Here is a 13,869-nt window from a genome sequence, read left to right as displayed (position 1 = left end):
AACTGAACTAGCGTTACAACTACTCTTGGCTTGGTGCTTGAGATGATGTTTTCAGGGTTACCAAGGGTGGCCAGTGCCTACGGATAACGGAACTGGCCCGATGTAACCCAACCCGTATGATGGAGCAGATGGCTCGAGGCAAACGGATCACAACGGGACTCGGTAAATGTCAGAACGTTGGTAGATACGAAGCTTCGGATGTCTAGTGAGAATGAAGAAACTTAAACTATTGAGAGTCGATGATGCAGATTTACTATCCTACATACATTTGTGCTCAACGGCTTGCAGCTAAGCCGCAGCCTCTTTATTCTCCTCCGGGAATAGTCCTTTCAGGAGCTGCAACCTGACCGTGCGAACGAACTCCTGCATCTGTTCGTCGGAATGGAACGACTCATTGTAATTGACGCTTAGGTTCAGCTGGTCGCGGAAGGTCCAGACAAAAGTGGTGCCCTGCCGGGACAGGATCTCGACGCCGACGCCGACAGCCTTGACCTCGAAGCCGGCCTGCGGGGTACCGTAGAAGCTTCGCACCATCTTGTCCACCACGCCGATGCTGCTGATGTCCATGTCGCTCGGGGGCGTCCCGTCCGGCTTCAGGCTGCGGATCAGGGCGCCCAGCTGCAGCGCGTACTCGCGGTGGGAGTCGAGGAAGTCGCGCGTGATGCCCTTCTTGTAGTCGTCGGCGTAGCTCTGCAGGCGCTCGGCCCACGACATGTGCGGCTCGACCCGCTTCATCCAGCCCGTCGTGTACAGGCCGGCCGCGAAGGCGGGCGTCGAGTAGGGCGCCGGCAGGTACGGCCGCAGCGCGAACCGCACCGTGCTGGTGTAGTGCTTCTTGTCCCGCTCCGCCGCGTCGGCCAGCGCGTAGTTGGCCCCCGCCACGCTCGCGTGCGCCGCCGTCGTCACGCTGACGCCCAGCTGCTTGCAGGCCGCGATGATCCGCTGCGACTCCTCCTTGTCGAATGTGAGCGAGGCGCTGCGCGTCCCCGCCGGCAGCATCGCCGCGTCGCCCAGGGACGGGATCCCGATCGCGCCGGCCGCGTGCGCAAACGTGCCCATGGCGGCGGCGCCGCGCTCCTTTAGTTCGGGCGTGGATTCCGTGGGCATCGCGGCGGCTTCCTCGACGCAGGGCGCGAGGCGCTCGATCTCGGTGCCCCAAGCCAGCGAGGCCGGGTCGGCGAGCTGGGGGTCGGACGCAAGAGCGAGGAAGGCGTCCAGGAGGAGGATTGCGCCGACGCCATCGGTACGCCAGTGCGAGGTGTGGCCAAGCAGCTCACTAGACTGCGGGATCCATACCAACTTGGCCAAGCCCGTGGGCTGGAAAGTTGGGATCACCTCAGCGGATGACTTGGCATCTGCGGCAACGCTAAAAAGTCTGGTCGACCCATGCATCGAGCGCGGCTCCGTCGGCGGGGACTGTGTAAGTCAAGCTGCTGTCGTTGGGGGCTGGAGCTACGTCGGCTGCGAGACTCGGATGCTGGAAACGCATGTGTGCCCAGGCGCGTCGGAAATGAGCGACCAAGTCTGCAGACTCAAAAGACCCCTTGGGAGCGATAGTGGCCATGTAGTTGATGGCCCAGTGCTCGCGCTTTTGTGGCAATTGCAGTCCTGCATCGCCGACGAGCTTGATGAAAGTCTCGTTCTCGCCGAGCGGGCGGGAATACACCCCTTCCACGTCCGTCTTCTTCCAGGCCATGGTGGTGGTGAGTTGGGCTGCTCCGACTTCTGAGGCGAGTTGATATATTTCCAATCTCAAGCCTGCAGGGGAAGATGAAGTCAGGTGCTGCAGAGCACGGTAGAATGGCTTTGAACGATGAGGGGACTCTGGTGTGCAGATGCACACAAGTATTGGGGAAAAAAGAAATATACGATTGGTTTTGTACGAATGGGTGAAGAGGTGCTGCGCTGAAGGGAGACAATTCTCAAGAAGTCGAGACGGAAAAGGGGCGGCTTTTAAGATGCTGGATGACAAAGTCTGTGAAACGAGCAGTGCGGAGTTCTGCTGGAATTGTTGCATCAAGCTAGCTGGGCCTGCGCAGTAAGCAAGGTACTCGTCAGGACTTATTTCTTACTTAGGTAAGTCCATGTAGGTACTTACCCTGCGCCGCAGACCCAACCTCGCATCGTCCCAGCCTGCAGGTAACGCACCACACACACATCAACTCCTTGCACCACCCAGACCTGCACCCAGACCTGCACCCGAGCCTGCACCGGGACCCGGGTGAACCGCCGGCGGAACCACGAAGCGCGAGAACTTGAGCCCCGCATGCGATTGACAACATGCGAGGCATTGGAAGCGGACAGAAACAAGGAATGGACGGGGTTACTTAAGCATCATAACCCTTGAGGCCGACTACATTTCCCCCCCATCTTTGTTTGCATCAAAGAAAACCCCATCACTATCCCCCAGTACGCACTGCCACCATGGATATTCGCGGTGTTGTTGTTGTAACAGGAGCCGGTCGGTACCATCCATGCTTTCCATCCGTCATCTCTGCGGCGCATTCAAAAACTAAAACTGACTGGGTACAAGGCAGCGGAATTGGAAGAACAGTCGCTCAGCGTGTGGCTTCGCTGGGTGCCGATGTCTTGGTTTGTGCCGACTTAAACCTCGATGCCGCCAAGGAGACCGTGGTCCTGTGCCAGAATGCGCGCGACAAGGACTCTGGCGGCTTCAAAGCAACGGCACACGCCGTAGATGTTCGCAATGAAGACGAGGTCGATGGCCTCATCGCCCAAGTCGCTTCTACTCACGGCCGCATTGACGTGCTCATCAACACTGCTGGTGTAAGCCCCGCTCCACCCGCACGCGGCACAGCACACGATACTGGACTAATCGGTTGATTCTACACAGTTCGGGGCCGCGAACCAGACCCCTATCCGTGACATGACCCTCGCGGATTGGCGCAGTCTCGACGAAGTGCATAACATTGGCTGTTTTCTCTTGACCCGCGCCGTCTTGCGTGTCATGTATAACCAGGACGCCGTCGCGCCGACTACGGCTGCCGACAGGCCTCCCGCCCGGGGCGCCATTGTCATGCTCACATCCTTGGCCTCGGAGGGTGCGTTCCTGGGGGTGGGCAACTACATCGCAGCAAAGCATGCGGTCAAGGGCATGGTGCAGACGGCGGCCATCGAAAATGGCGGCAGGGGCATTCGAGTCAATGCCGTGGCGCCTTCGTATGTCTCGGGGCCGATGATGGACCAGTTTCTCGAGGCATCCCCGGAAGTCAAGAAAGCAATACTTGGCGATTTGTGCATGGGGAGACTGGCCAGACCGGGCGAGGTGGCAGATGCGGTCGCTTTTCTCGCCTCCCCGGCCTCCAGCTATGTGAATGGGCACACGCTGGTAGTCGACGGTGGCGCGTCGTTGCAACTGGCCAATACCCCGTTTGGAGGCGCGTCTTGAGTTGCATTTTTGGGTTAGATTGAATACAGCTTCATCGATATGTACATCTACTGCGAGGGCTTTGCTAGAAATACATATTCCCGAAAACATCCTAATCTCGGTCATTTCCGTCTACACTGCAGTGCCTACCATGTGGCGGTCTTGTTCAGGCTGACCCTCTTCGGGAACTGCATCGGCGGTCCCCTCCATTTGCTTGGAAGAGTGCGACGAGCGGTCCTCCATGCGAATGAACTGTCCCTTGCGGCTGGCATTAGTGTCGGAAGAAACCATCTTGGACCCGCCTCGACTGTCAGGTAGCATACCCCTGACGCCATCTTGGCTCGCCCGCTTGAACAAGCGAAATACGTTCGGCAAGCAGACGGAGACCAGCGAGATGGGACCTTCACATAACAGCCACTCCATGTAGTTGATGGTGGTCCAGTTGATGTCGTCGAGCAGATGCGGACCGGCTTTCGCGATGGACACGAGGCGGCCGATGGAGATGACGATGACACTAGGCGCGGATGTTAGAGTATCACCTCTCGAGTTTTGGGGAGATTCAGACGTACGAGTATCCGCAGAGGAAGAGTACTCCAACCTTCATGCGGCGAGCCAGGGGCGCCTGAAGTCGCAAGAGGATTGGCATTGGGATGATTAGGATGCAGAGGTCGATGATCATGCTGGGCAGCGCCGTCCCCAGAAACCAGTCCCACTGAGGAATGCAGGTCGAGCCTGGGACGGTCTCCCATGCAGCGTTAACCGGCGAGCATTGGAAGATGGTGCTGACCAAGGCCGACACCAGCCAGCCGGCGTTCATGGCGCCGACGGTCCATAACGCGATGGTCATCCACCGGCTCGTGGTCTCAAAGATGCGGCGGTAGAAGAAAAGCACTGAGAACTTGGGGAGCGATATGCTGCAGTCGTACAAGAAGGCGCCGACGAAGATGATCTTGGGCACCTTGGCAAGGTTCTCTGCTGGAGCGGTGGCGGCGTGCTTCCCGAGGCCGAGATAGATCCACCAGATGATGACTCCATTTAGTGCGATGATGAACGGCTGGGATCGAGTCAGCTAGTCAGCAAAGTCAACAGGCTCCCCGTGTCCCGAGCAGTACTGACCAGAGCGAGCGTGGCGAAGAAGTCATCCCATCCCCAGCGGTGAGCATATGTAATGTGATTAGACCACAGACGCAAACATAAAGCGAGCGTTGACAGAGCTATCATGGTGGAACATAATGCAAGCAAGTTGGGCTGCACGTTGTCTTGCGCTTCGGCGGCTGTTAGCTGCGTGGCCATTCTCAGCGGATGGGATGGGATGGGCAATGCTCAGCGCTAGAACAGTGAATCGGAACTCGGATATCGTGTGTATGGGGGAGAACGGCTGGGGAAAAGAGGGCGGGCGGTCGACGACATAACCAACCCCTCAAGGAGAGCCGAATGAGATGCGACAAAGGACAATTTCCGGGCATTTTCCCAAGCGGCAATGCTGACTGTTAGATGCAACTGGAAAAAAATGCAGTCGCAGTCGCAGTCGCAGCCGGCCTGCAACCAACTAACTGCGCATGTATGTGGTGGTGTGGTGACACTGCCTCGGCTTGCAACATGTCTGCTTACTGGTATATGCAGACTTGTCACATTATCAATCTCGGCCAATGCCCCTTCTGGGGGGTTCTGTCGTTGGGTTGCGCCGGAAAAGAGTTGTTCTGGACTAGCCACTGACCATTGATTGGTGGCGGCAGAACCAACAGCGTTGAAGATGCATCAATGCACGAGGCACAGCAGTGCTGGATCGGGTGATGAGCGCAGCACCCAGGTAGGCGAGGAGGGTGTGGAGGGCAATGGCAAGGGCAATGGGGTTTGGGGTGGTGTTGGGGGTGGCAGGGCCGGTAAAGAGCATCCGGATGGCCGGGGCCGCCTGGGGCTGGCTGGGGGGATAGTAATACAGCACGTACTGTATCTCGTGATGGCACGATCGATCCCCTTTTCGGCGGCTGCTGCGGGCCGCCGACGGGTCAGCATCTGCTTTCCGCCGCTAAAACGGAAAACCGGGTCGACGAATCAACGGCGCAGGCCCCAGGCCCAGCAGGCTTGGGTTGCACGCAGCGTCCCGATTTGGAAATACTGACGAGACGCGCATGCGGCGCAGTGGCTGGATGGAATTCGGCAGAACGAAAGAGACCAACAGATCAAAAGGTCCGAAAGTACAGTGGCATCGCTACTACCGTGCAATCCAACTGCAGAATCGATGTCGTCTTCGGCGTAGGGCTGACAGGGGCTATTCCCTTGCAGACAGACTATTGTGATAACGAACACCCTGGCGACCCCCGGTGGATCTATCCAAGCCCGCCACCCGCAGTCAGATCTATGTAGTTTTGGGCATGGGCTGACTTGTCTTGTTGCAGCCCAGTCCTTGGAGATGTGGCAAGAATATCACCCGTAAGACGAGGTAGTCTCGTCTACTGTTCTACACAGCAGCGATGGTGTCTGGGTAAAGGGGCAATGGATGTATGGGACAGTGTATGCAATGAAATCATGAGTATAGACCATCGAATGCCGGTGAAACAATACATAATCCCTAGCCCACGCTAGCCCCTATACCATATGGCTGCGTAAAGATACACACCTGTGGTTAGAGTCTAGGTATTCGGTCGGTGTGACATGTACCCCCGACATATACGCGTGATCGGAGCCTTAGAAAGGAAGCCATTGAGTATGTCATGTAAGCCAGCGGCACAGGACTCCGAATATAAATTCAATAGGTTGCCACTAAGCTGTAGGCCTTGTCCGTCTGCCTTTCTCTGATCTCATACTTGCCTAGTACTCGTCCATCATGGCATACCGGGAAAATATACCAGCCAGCCCGCAAGAGGGCTTCGGCACTCAGCATGAGCCGATCGCCATCGTGGGAATGGGTAAGAAGACCCAAACCTGCATGCACATACTTGATGTCGGATACTGACAAAAGCCGTAGGTTGTCGCTTGCCTGGCCACGTCTCCTCGCCATCCGAGCTGTGGGATTTCCTCAAGGAGAACAAATCTGGCCACTGCAGAGTGCCCGAGTCACGATACAATGCAGCCGGGTTCTATCATCCCAACGCCGAGCGCCCCGGGAGCATCAACTCGACTGGCGGCTATTTCCTGCAACAAGACTTGCGGCAATTCGACAATCCTTTCTTTGAGATCAACAATCTCGAAGCTTCCTACATGGACGCACAGCAGAGAAAACTGCTCGAGGTCGTGTATGAGTCTTTCGAGAACGCCGGAGTCCCGTTATCCAAGGTCCGCGGCTCCAAGACGGGAGTCTACATCGGCAACTTCACCAACGACTTCATGATCATGCAATACAAGGATCCCGAGTACTTTTCTCGGTATAGTGCGACGGGCTCTGGCCCGACTGTGCTGTCGAACCGCATCACCCACTGTTTTGATCTGCGTGGCCCGTCGGTTGTGTTGGACACGGCATGCTCGTCGTCCATGTACGCTTTGCATTTTGCTTGCCTGGCTCTTGATGCGCATGACTGTGATGCGGCGGTCGTCGCCAGCGCCAATCTGATACAATCAGCCGAGCAGCAGTTGATTGCTGTCAAAGCCGGTATTCTGTCACCGGATTCAACCTGTCATACGTTTGACGAATCGGCCAATGGCTATGGCAGGGCCGAGGGGGCGGCGTCTATCTATCTCAAGAGGCTAAGCGATGCCCAGAGAGATGGTGATCCCATTCGTTCCATCATCCGAGGAACAGCGATTAATGGGTAAATACTGCACATATATTCCCTCCGTGAACCCTTCCCCCTTTTTTGCCCGAGGCGCACTATGTGTTACAATAAGGACTGACAGCATCTAGGAATGGCCGCACTCCGGGCATTGTCCAGCCTAGCATCGATGGCCAAGAGGCAGTTATTAGAGCCGCTTACAAGCGAGCCCGTCTGCCCACGGATGACACTTACTATGTCGAGGTATGCCTCTGGCCGTCGCAGCCTACATGTGGAAGAAAATGGAAGTTGGGTTACTGACGCGGATCTAGGCCCACGGAACTGGCACCAAGGTTGGTGATCCCATGGAACTCGAGGGGATCTCCCGTGTCTTCCACCACAAGTCCGGCATGCCGACTGCGGTTGGCGGTATCAAGCCGAATCTCGGCCATTCTGAGGGTACCAGTGGCCTTTCGAGCATCATCAAGGTGGTGCTTGCTCTCCAACACGGCGAGATCCCGGCAACTATAGGCGTCAAGAAGATCAATCCAAGCATCAAGCTTGATGAATGGAACTTGGACATCGTCACGGAAAATCGACCATGGCCGACATCTCAGGTCGCCCGCGCCAGTGTGAACTCATTCGGATTCGGTGGCGCCAATGGCCATGCTATTCTCGAGGCTCCATTGATCCCAACTGCGTCAATTTCGGACAGCAAGCTGCCGACGGCAGCCAGTCGGCCATTCGGCCACAGCGTCAATGCCGTAAGTCATGATAGCCCAGTACTTCTCACGTTCTCGGCTCGGACGGAGCACTCGATGATGGAACAAGTCCAAAAAACTGCGGCCTTCCTATCCGGGCCCGGAAAACACGTCGAAGTCGGTGATTTGGCGTATACTCTGAACGCCCGTCGGGCTCATCTGGCAACACGGTGTTTCACTATTTCCCACCCTCAGACGTTGGCCCAAGATATTGCATCCACTGTACCGAAAACGACTCAGCCCGGAAGGGATGTTCTTCCATTTGGCTTCATCTTTACGGGTCAGGGGGCCCAATGGTCCGGTATGGGCAGCCAGCTTTTCCAACAGTACTCGAGATTCAGACAGTCTATTCAACACCTTGATACCTGTCTTGCCGGCCTGGCTGCTGCAGACAAGCCTTCGTGGACCTTGGAGGGTGTGCTTCTCGCTCCCCGGGGAGCATCGACATCAATCTGGCCGAGATATCCCAGCCCCTGTGCACAGCCGTTCAAGTTGCACTAGTGGATCTTTTGGAATCATGGAACATCAAACCCAAAGTAGCTATCGGGCATTCCTCTGGAGAAATTGCCGCTGCATACTCTGCTGGTTCCCTTACTGCGTACAAGTCCATCATGGCTGCTTACTTCCGTGGCCGTACTGTCGCACGCGAAGCACGCGACGGTGCTATGATGGCAGTCGGCCTTGGCCGAGAAGATGCGCAGGCACTGATTGACAAGCACGGGTTGTCTTGTCAGGTTTCTGTGTCTTGCGATAACTCTCCCCAAAGCACTACTTTGAGCGGCGATGCCAGTGGTGTGGATACGCTGCAACGCATCCTCAGCCATGACGGGAAGAAAACATTCGCGCGCAAGCTCGACACCGGCAACAGGGCGTACCATTTCAAAAGCATGGAGGAAGTTGGCGACAGTTATCAACGGGCGTTGGACAAAGCGTGGAGTGCGGATGCAGCTCTAGAACAGGGAACCTGTTCGCATGTGCGCCTCATCTCGTCGGTTTCTGGATCCGAGTTGGATCCGAACAGCATGGGGACCACAGAATACTGGAGAAAGAACCTGGAGTCACCTGTCAAGTTCACCGACGCGGTCAAGGGGCTCTTCGCTCTCGGCCGGTATCATCTGGTGGAAATCGGTCCTCATCGCGCTCTTGAGTTCTACGTCAAGCAGATTGCTGCCTCGGAAGGGCGAGATATGGATTACTATTCATACGATTCAACACTCATTCGCGGCAAAGATGCGGCAGTCAGCATGCTGTCTCTTGTCGGCTCACTATTTGTCCAGGGCCGTGATGACTTGCCTTTGGAGAATATAACCCCGGATGATATTGCGTCGGTGTCCTCGAGACGTCACGTATTGACCGATCTTCCCCATTACCCCTGGGACTACACTGCGCCATTGCTATGGACCGAAGCACGAGCAGTGACCGAGTTCCGAAACCGCCCCTTTCCGCGACACGACTTGCTTGGGTCCCAGATACCGGGCGCCAGCAAACTAACGACTACATGGCGCAACATTATCGACGTCAACGAGCTTCCGTGGCTTCAAGATCATTGCCTCGGACCTTCAATCGTCTTTCCGGCTGCAGCATACCTGGCAATGGGCGCCGAGGCGGCTTGCCAAGTCAACGGAGTCCACCTTCGCGAGTGCCCGGGAGTTGAAATGCGCGACTTCCATTTTCTCAAAGCTATGAGTTTCGACTCTGACAAAAGGCCACGACTAGAAGTCATCACAGAAATGCGAAAAGCTTCTGTCACCAGTATACTCTCGTCAGATAGCTGGTGGCAATTGACCGTGTCTTCCATCTCCGAAGTGGACTCACTCCCGACGATACATGCATCCGGTCTCGTGAGTCTGAACAAGACAGCACGTATCCTTCCACGAACCATCAACCTGAACAAGGATACCATGGAGCAACAGGCTACTCGTGTGTGGTACCATAAGTTCCTCAAGGAAGGCCTGAATTGGGGACCCAAGTTCGCAGTTATGGAAGACATCTACTGCGACCGTGCCAGGAAGGCTGATGAGTCCCTGGCCACTACGCACCTGCTCCGTGGGGATCAAGATGCCATGTCACAGTCATGGCAGTACATTGCCCATCCCATTAGCATTGACTCTATGCTACAGACCGCGTTCGTGGCAACAACCAGAGGCTGGGTCCGGAACCTGCGCGCCACGGTCCCGGTCAAGATGGACAGTATTTCCTTTTCTGCACCCAGCATGCTCGACATGGACTTGGGCAAGCAATGGGCAATCGATACGAAATCGAAACAAGTCGGGTTTGGGACCGTCAACATCGAAGCCGAGCTCTACAACACGTCTGGTGAGACTCTGGTTCGCATGGCGGGCGCACGGTGCATTGCTTATCAAGGCAATACACAGCAAGAAGGGCAAGAGCAACGGAACCCCATGTGCCGCGTGGCTTGGAGACCAGATGTCACCCTGATGGATTCGGGTGTCAACCCCGGCCTTGCCAGGTACATATACTGGTTTCTTGAGACATGGGGTGAAAAGGGGGTTGCCAGCCGGACTGCTCCGATTGTGTGGTTGTCTCGACCTGGCAGTCCTTAAGGATCCGAGAGTCCATATACTTCTGTTGGATGTGGATGAAGATACTTTGAATGTCATTCTGGAGGTTCTGAAAGCCAGGTCTCCTTTGAGGCGGTTTGAAACCTTGACCCAGGCGACGTTCACCAACGGGGAACTTGAGGGTTATGAAGTCTCTTCTACTATCTCAGACCCCCGATCAGAGACCGCGGTGATATCAAAGGAGGCCAAGTTCGACCTTATTTTCTGCCCAGGAACATTGCCTCCTGGAGTCAAGGGCTGGGTGAGGCCTTCCACGGTGTTCATTACTGGAGCGACGGTCGACAAAGCTGAATTTCCAGGGTCCAGGGTCCAAGACATGACTGAAACGTCCAATGACACCACGCACGCCACGTTACTCATGCCAGATTGCCATATTCAAGAGCAGAAGAAGCTCGATATTGTATTGGTACGTTAATTCCAAACATTCACTTGCATCCATGGCTAACAGACAACAAGGTAAACCAAGGTGGTGAGCCGTCCGAATTAGATTCGAGGCTCCTCAATGTCATAGGATCCTACAGTGGCCGGTCCATGCCTCTAATCGGAATTTCCGAAGTCAACGAAAATACCATTCCAGCTGGGTGCATGGTCGTTGCAACTATCGAAATCGAAGCCCCTATGATCAGCACCATTAGCGAAGAGCAAATGAGTTTGATGAAGGTGATGACAAACCGTGCCTCCCTGATTCTCTGGATATGCCACGCCGGCTTTATTGCCGGGGAAAATCCAGAATACGCACCAGTACTCGGCCTGTCTCGTGCCGTGATGCTCGAGCAGCCATCACTCCGGTTTGCGGTACTCGACATTGACGACGTAGAGACCAATATTGAAAACACCGCCCACAACATCTGCAAGGTCGTTGATCAACTTATGACGACTCGCGATGCAGAACTGGAGCTGAGTCAAAAAGACCAAGTCATACACTCAGCTCGTTGGGAGCCACTGGATGGATTGAACTCGCAGTTCCGGCTAAAGCAAGACGAAGGCCTTCTCGAGGTGCCCATTGAGGAAGCCGGGCCTTGCCAACTGCATATATCCCATCCCGGTCAGATGGACACCATCCACTTCATCTCCAGAGACTACCCCGAGCCGCTGCCCGCAGACCAGGTCGAGATCGAGGTCAAGAGTGTCGGCATGAACGCAAAGGATCTCTACGTTCTTGGTGCCAAGGTTGACACTCGAGACATTTCGTGTTCGTGCGAATGCGCCGGTCTTGTGTTGAATGTGGGCTCCGGCGTCACCCATCTCAGACCTGGTGATCGTGTTGTTGCCATGGCACCTGGCCGCTTCGCTACCCACGAGCGTCTGCCTCACTGGGCACTCTGCAAGCTAGAAGAGGACGAGAGCTACGTCGAAGCTTCCACCATACCCATTGTGTTTTCGACGGCCATATATGGCTTGAACCACCGCGCCCAGTTGAAACGCGGGGAGTCTGTCCTTATCCATTCTGCCGCCGGCGGCGTGGGAATTGCTGCAATCCAGCTGGCCAAACACATCGGGGCAGTGGTCTTTGCGACAGTGGGTAACGACTCCAAGCGGGAGTTTCTGGTCAGAGAGTTTGCACTGGATCCGTCACACATATTCAGTTCGCGAGATACTTCATTCCTCCCTGCTGTCATGGCAGCTACGGGCGGAAAGGGGGTGGACGTCGTGCTGAACTCGCTCACTGGAGAGCTGCTCCGCAGCAGCTTCGAGGCGTGTGCGGACTTTGGCCGCTTTGTAGAGATCGGAAAGCGCGATATACTGGATAACGGGCTGCTGAGTTTGAGGACTTTTGAGAAGAACGTCTCGTTTACGGCGTTCGACCTCAGCAACCTGTTCTACTCCCAACGGACAGACCACCACGGCCTATGGCAGGCGCTTCTGGTGGAAAGTATGGACATGATTCGCAAGGGTATTGCCAAGCCGTGCTTCCCCATTGAGACGTTCTCTGCGTCGGAGATCACCCAGGCGTTCCGCTACTTCTCACAGGGAACCCGTATGGGCAAAGTCACCGTCTCTTTCGAAGACCGTTCGGATCACATCCGTGTCAAGCCTCAGCAGTACCAGACTCTTTTCTCGCCGAAGAAGAGCTACCTCATGATTGGCTGTCTTGGTGGTCTCGGGCGAAGTATCTCCAAGTGGATGGTTGCTCGTGGGGCCAGAAGCTTGGTATTTCTCGGAAGATCTGGCTTGGAGAAACAGGATGCCAAGGTGCTGGTCGGCGATCTACGTGCGCAAGGTGTACATGTAGAAGTCGTGCAGGGAGACGTCAGTAGCATGCAAGCCGTGGAGATGGCTATCCAACACGCACCCTTGCCTATAGGCGGCGTGATCCAGGCTGCTATGGGGCTCAGCGAGGCTCTCTGGAGTGAAATGTCACACAAGAGCTGGCACACCAGCATCTCGCCCAAGGTCTGCGGGTCCTGGAATCTGCATCATGCGCTGGAGAGGGATGGCCGAGACTCGCAGCTCGACTTCTTCGTCATGACATCATCCATTTCCGGCACAGTAGGCACCGCCACCGAAAGCAACTACTGTGCTGCTAACGCTTTCCTCGACGCCTTTGCGCGCTACCGTAACCGTCTCGGCCGGCCTGCGGTCGCGATCGGGTACGGCATGATCGCAGAAGTCGGCTACCTGCACGAACACCCGGACATCGAAGCATTGCTGAAGCGCAAGGGGATACACTCCATCACCGAAGACGAGCTGCTGCAGGTCCTAGACCTAGCCATTGCTTCCCAGTCGCCGTCTGCGTGGGAGCCGCACTACGATGGCCTCGTCGGCGCCCACATTCTGACCGGGATAGAGTTCATCGGCCTCAAGGAACAGCGCGACCGAGGCTTCGAAGGCGACAATCACGTTCTCGCGGATCCGCGCGCGTGTCTGCTTACTGCCGCCTTCGAGCGAAGCTCGAGTGCATCTGTTGGGGGATCTGCCGTTGCGGGCCACGGCCTGCCGCCCGAGGTTGCCAAGGCACTGGTCGAGGGAGGTTCGGCCACTCCCGTTGTCGAGGCGGTGCAGGCCGTAGTGGCGAACAAGATTTCAAACCTGATCCTGCTGCCCGTGGAACAATTGCGCCCAGAGCAGAGGTTGGGCGAGTTTGGAATTGACTCCATGTTGGCAGCCGAGTTCAGGACCACCATATTCCATGTGTTCGCGGTGGATGTTCCTTTCATGACGCTTTTGGACCCAAAGGTAAGTGTGAGAGACTTGACCGATATAATTACAGATAGTTTAAAACTTTAGAATCATTAATACATGAGTTACGCTTCTCTACCAGCGCAAGCTTCGCTGCTGGTTACGAGCACTGTTGCATGGTTCTTTAATGTCATCTTAGTGCTTTTATTAAAGTGCACATCGACTAGTATTAATCTCTATATTACAAGTCGCTACTACATGTAATGACCGAGGGCCTTCTTTTTAGGATCGAAGGGAGCCTGGTATCCCGTCTCGATCGACAAGCATGA

At 55.8% G+C, this 13,869-nt stretch overlaps 4 protein-coding genes across 4 annotated transcripts; 2 read left to right on the top strand and 2 right to left on the bottom strand.

The window, feature by feature from the left end:
• Positions 1-288: 288 nt before the first annotated feature.
• Positions 289-1,696, bottom strand: PG997_014418 (uncharacterized protein; the record flags this gene model as incomplete). Its single annotated transcript, XM_066818732.1, has 2 exons — positions 289-1,416; positions 1,457-1,696. The coding sequence occupies 2 exons, from the start codon at positions 1,694-1,696 to the stop codon at positions 289-291; spliced, it is 1,368 nt and encodes a 455-aa protein (XP_066660920.1).
• A 728-nt stretch (positions 1,697-2,424) lies between these two features.
• PG997_014417 (uncharacterized protein) lies at positions 2,425-3,409 on the top strand (the record flags this gene model as incomplete). The annotated part of the gene is made up of 3 exons (XM_066818731.1): positions 2,425-2,461; positions 2,534-2,787; positions 2,855-3,409. The coding sequence occupies 3 exons, from the start codon at positions 2,425-2,427 to the stop codon at positions 3,407-3,409; spliced, it is 846 nt and encodes a 281-aa protein (XP_066660919.1).
• Positions 3,410-3,520: 111 nt separating this feature from the next.
• On the bottom strand, positions 3,521-4,609 carry PG997_014416 (uncharacterized protein; the record flags this gene model as incomplete). Its single annotated transcript, XM_066818730.1, has 3 exons — positions 3,521-3,902; positions 3,958-4,442; positions 4,505-4,609. The coding sequence occupies 3 exons, from the start codon at positions 4,607-4,609 to the stop codon at positions 3,521-3,523; spliced, it is 972 nt and encodes a 323-aa protein (XP_066660918.1).
• Positions 4,610-6,215: 1,606 nt separating this feature from the next.
• Positions 6,216-13,648, top strand: PG997_014415 (uncharacterized protein; the record flags this gene model as incomplete). The annotated part of the gene is made up of 7 exons (XM_066818729.1): positions 6,216-6,297; positions 6,357-7,137; positions 7,230-7,341; positions 7,410-8,253; positions 8,331-10,308; positions 10,346-10,826; positions 10,877-13,648. The coding sequence occupies 7 exons, from the start codon at positions 6,216-6,218 to the stop codon at positions 13,646-13,648; spliced, it is 7,050 nt and encodes a 2,349-aa protein (XP_066660917.1).
• Between the last annotated feature and the right edge of the window lie 221 nt (positions 13,649-13,869).

The sequence above is a fragment of the Apiospora hydei genome (assembly GCF_038363865.1).
Source record: "Apiospora hydei strain CBS 114990 chromosome Unknown utg000010l_segment0_segment0, whole genome shotgun sequence".
NCBI classification, from domain to species: Eukaryota; Fungi; Ascomycota; class Sordariomycetes; order Amphisphaeriales; family Apiosporaceae; genus Apiospora; species Apiospora hydei.
This window is presented reverse-complemented; position numbering and strand designations above follow the sequence as displayed.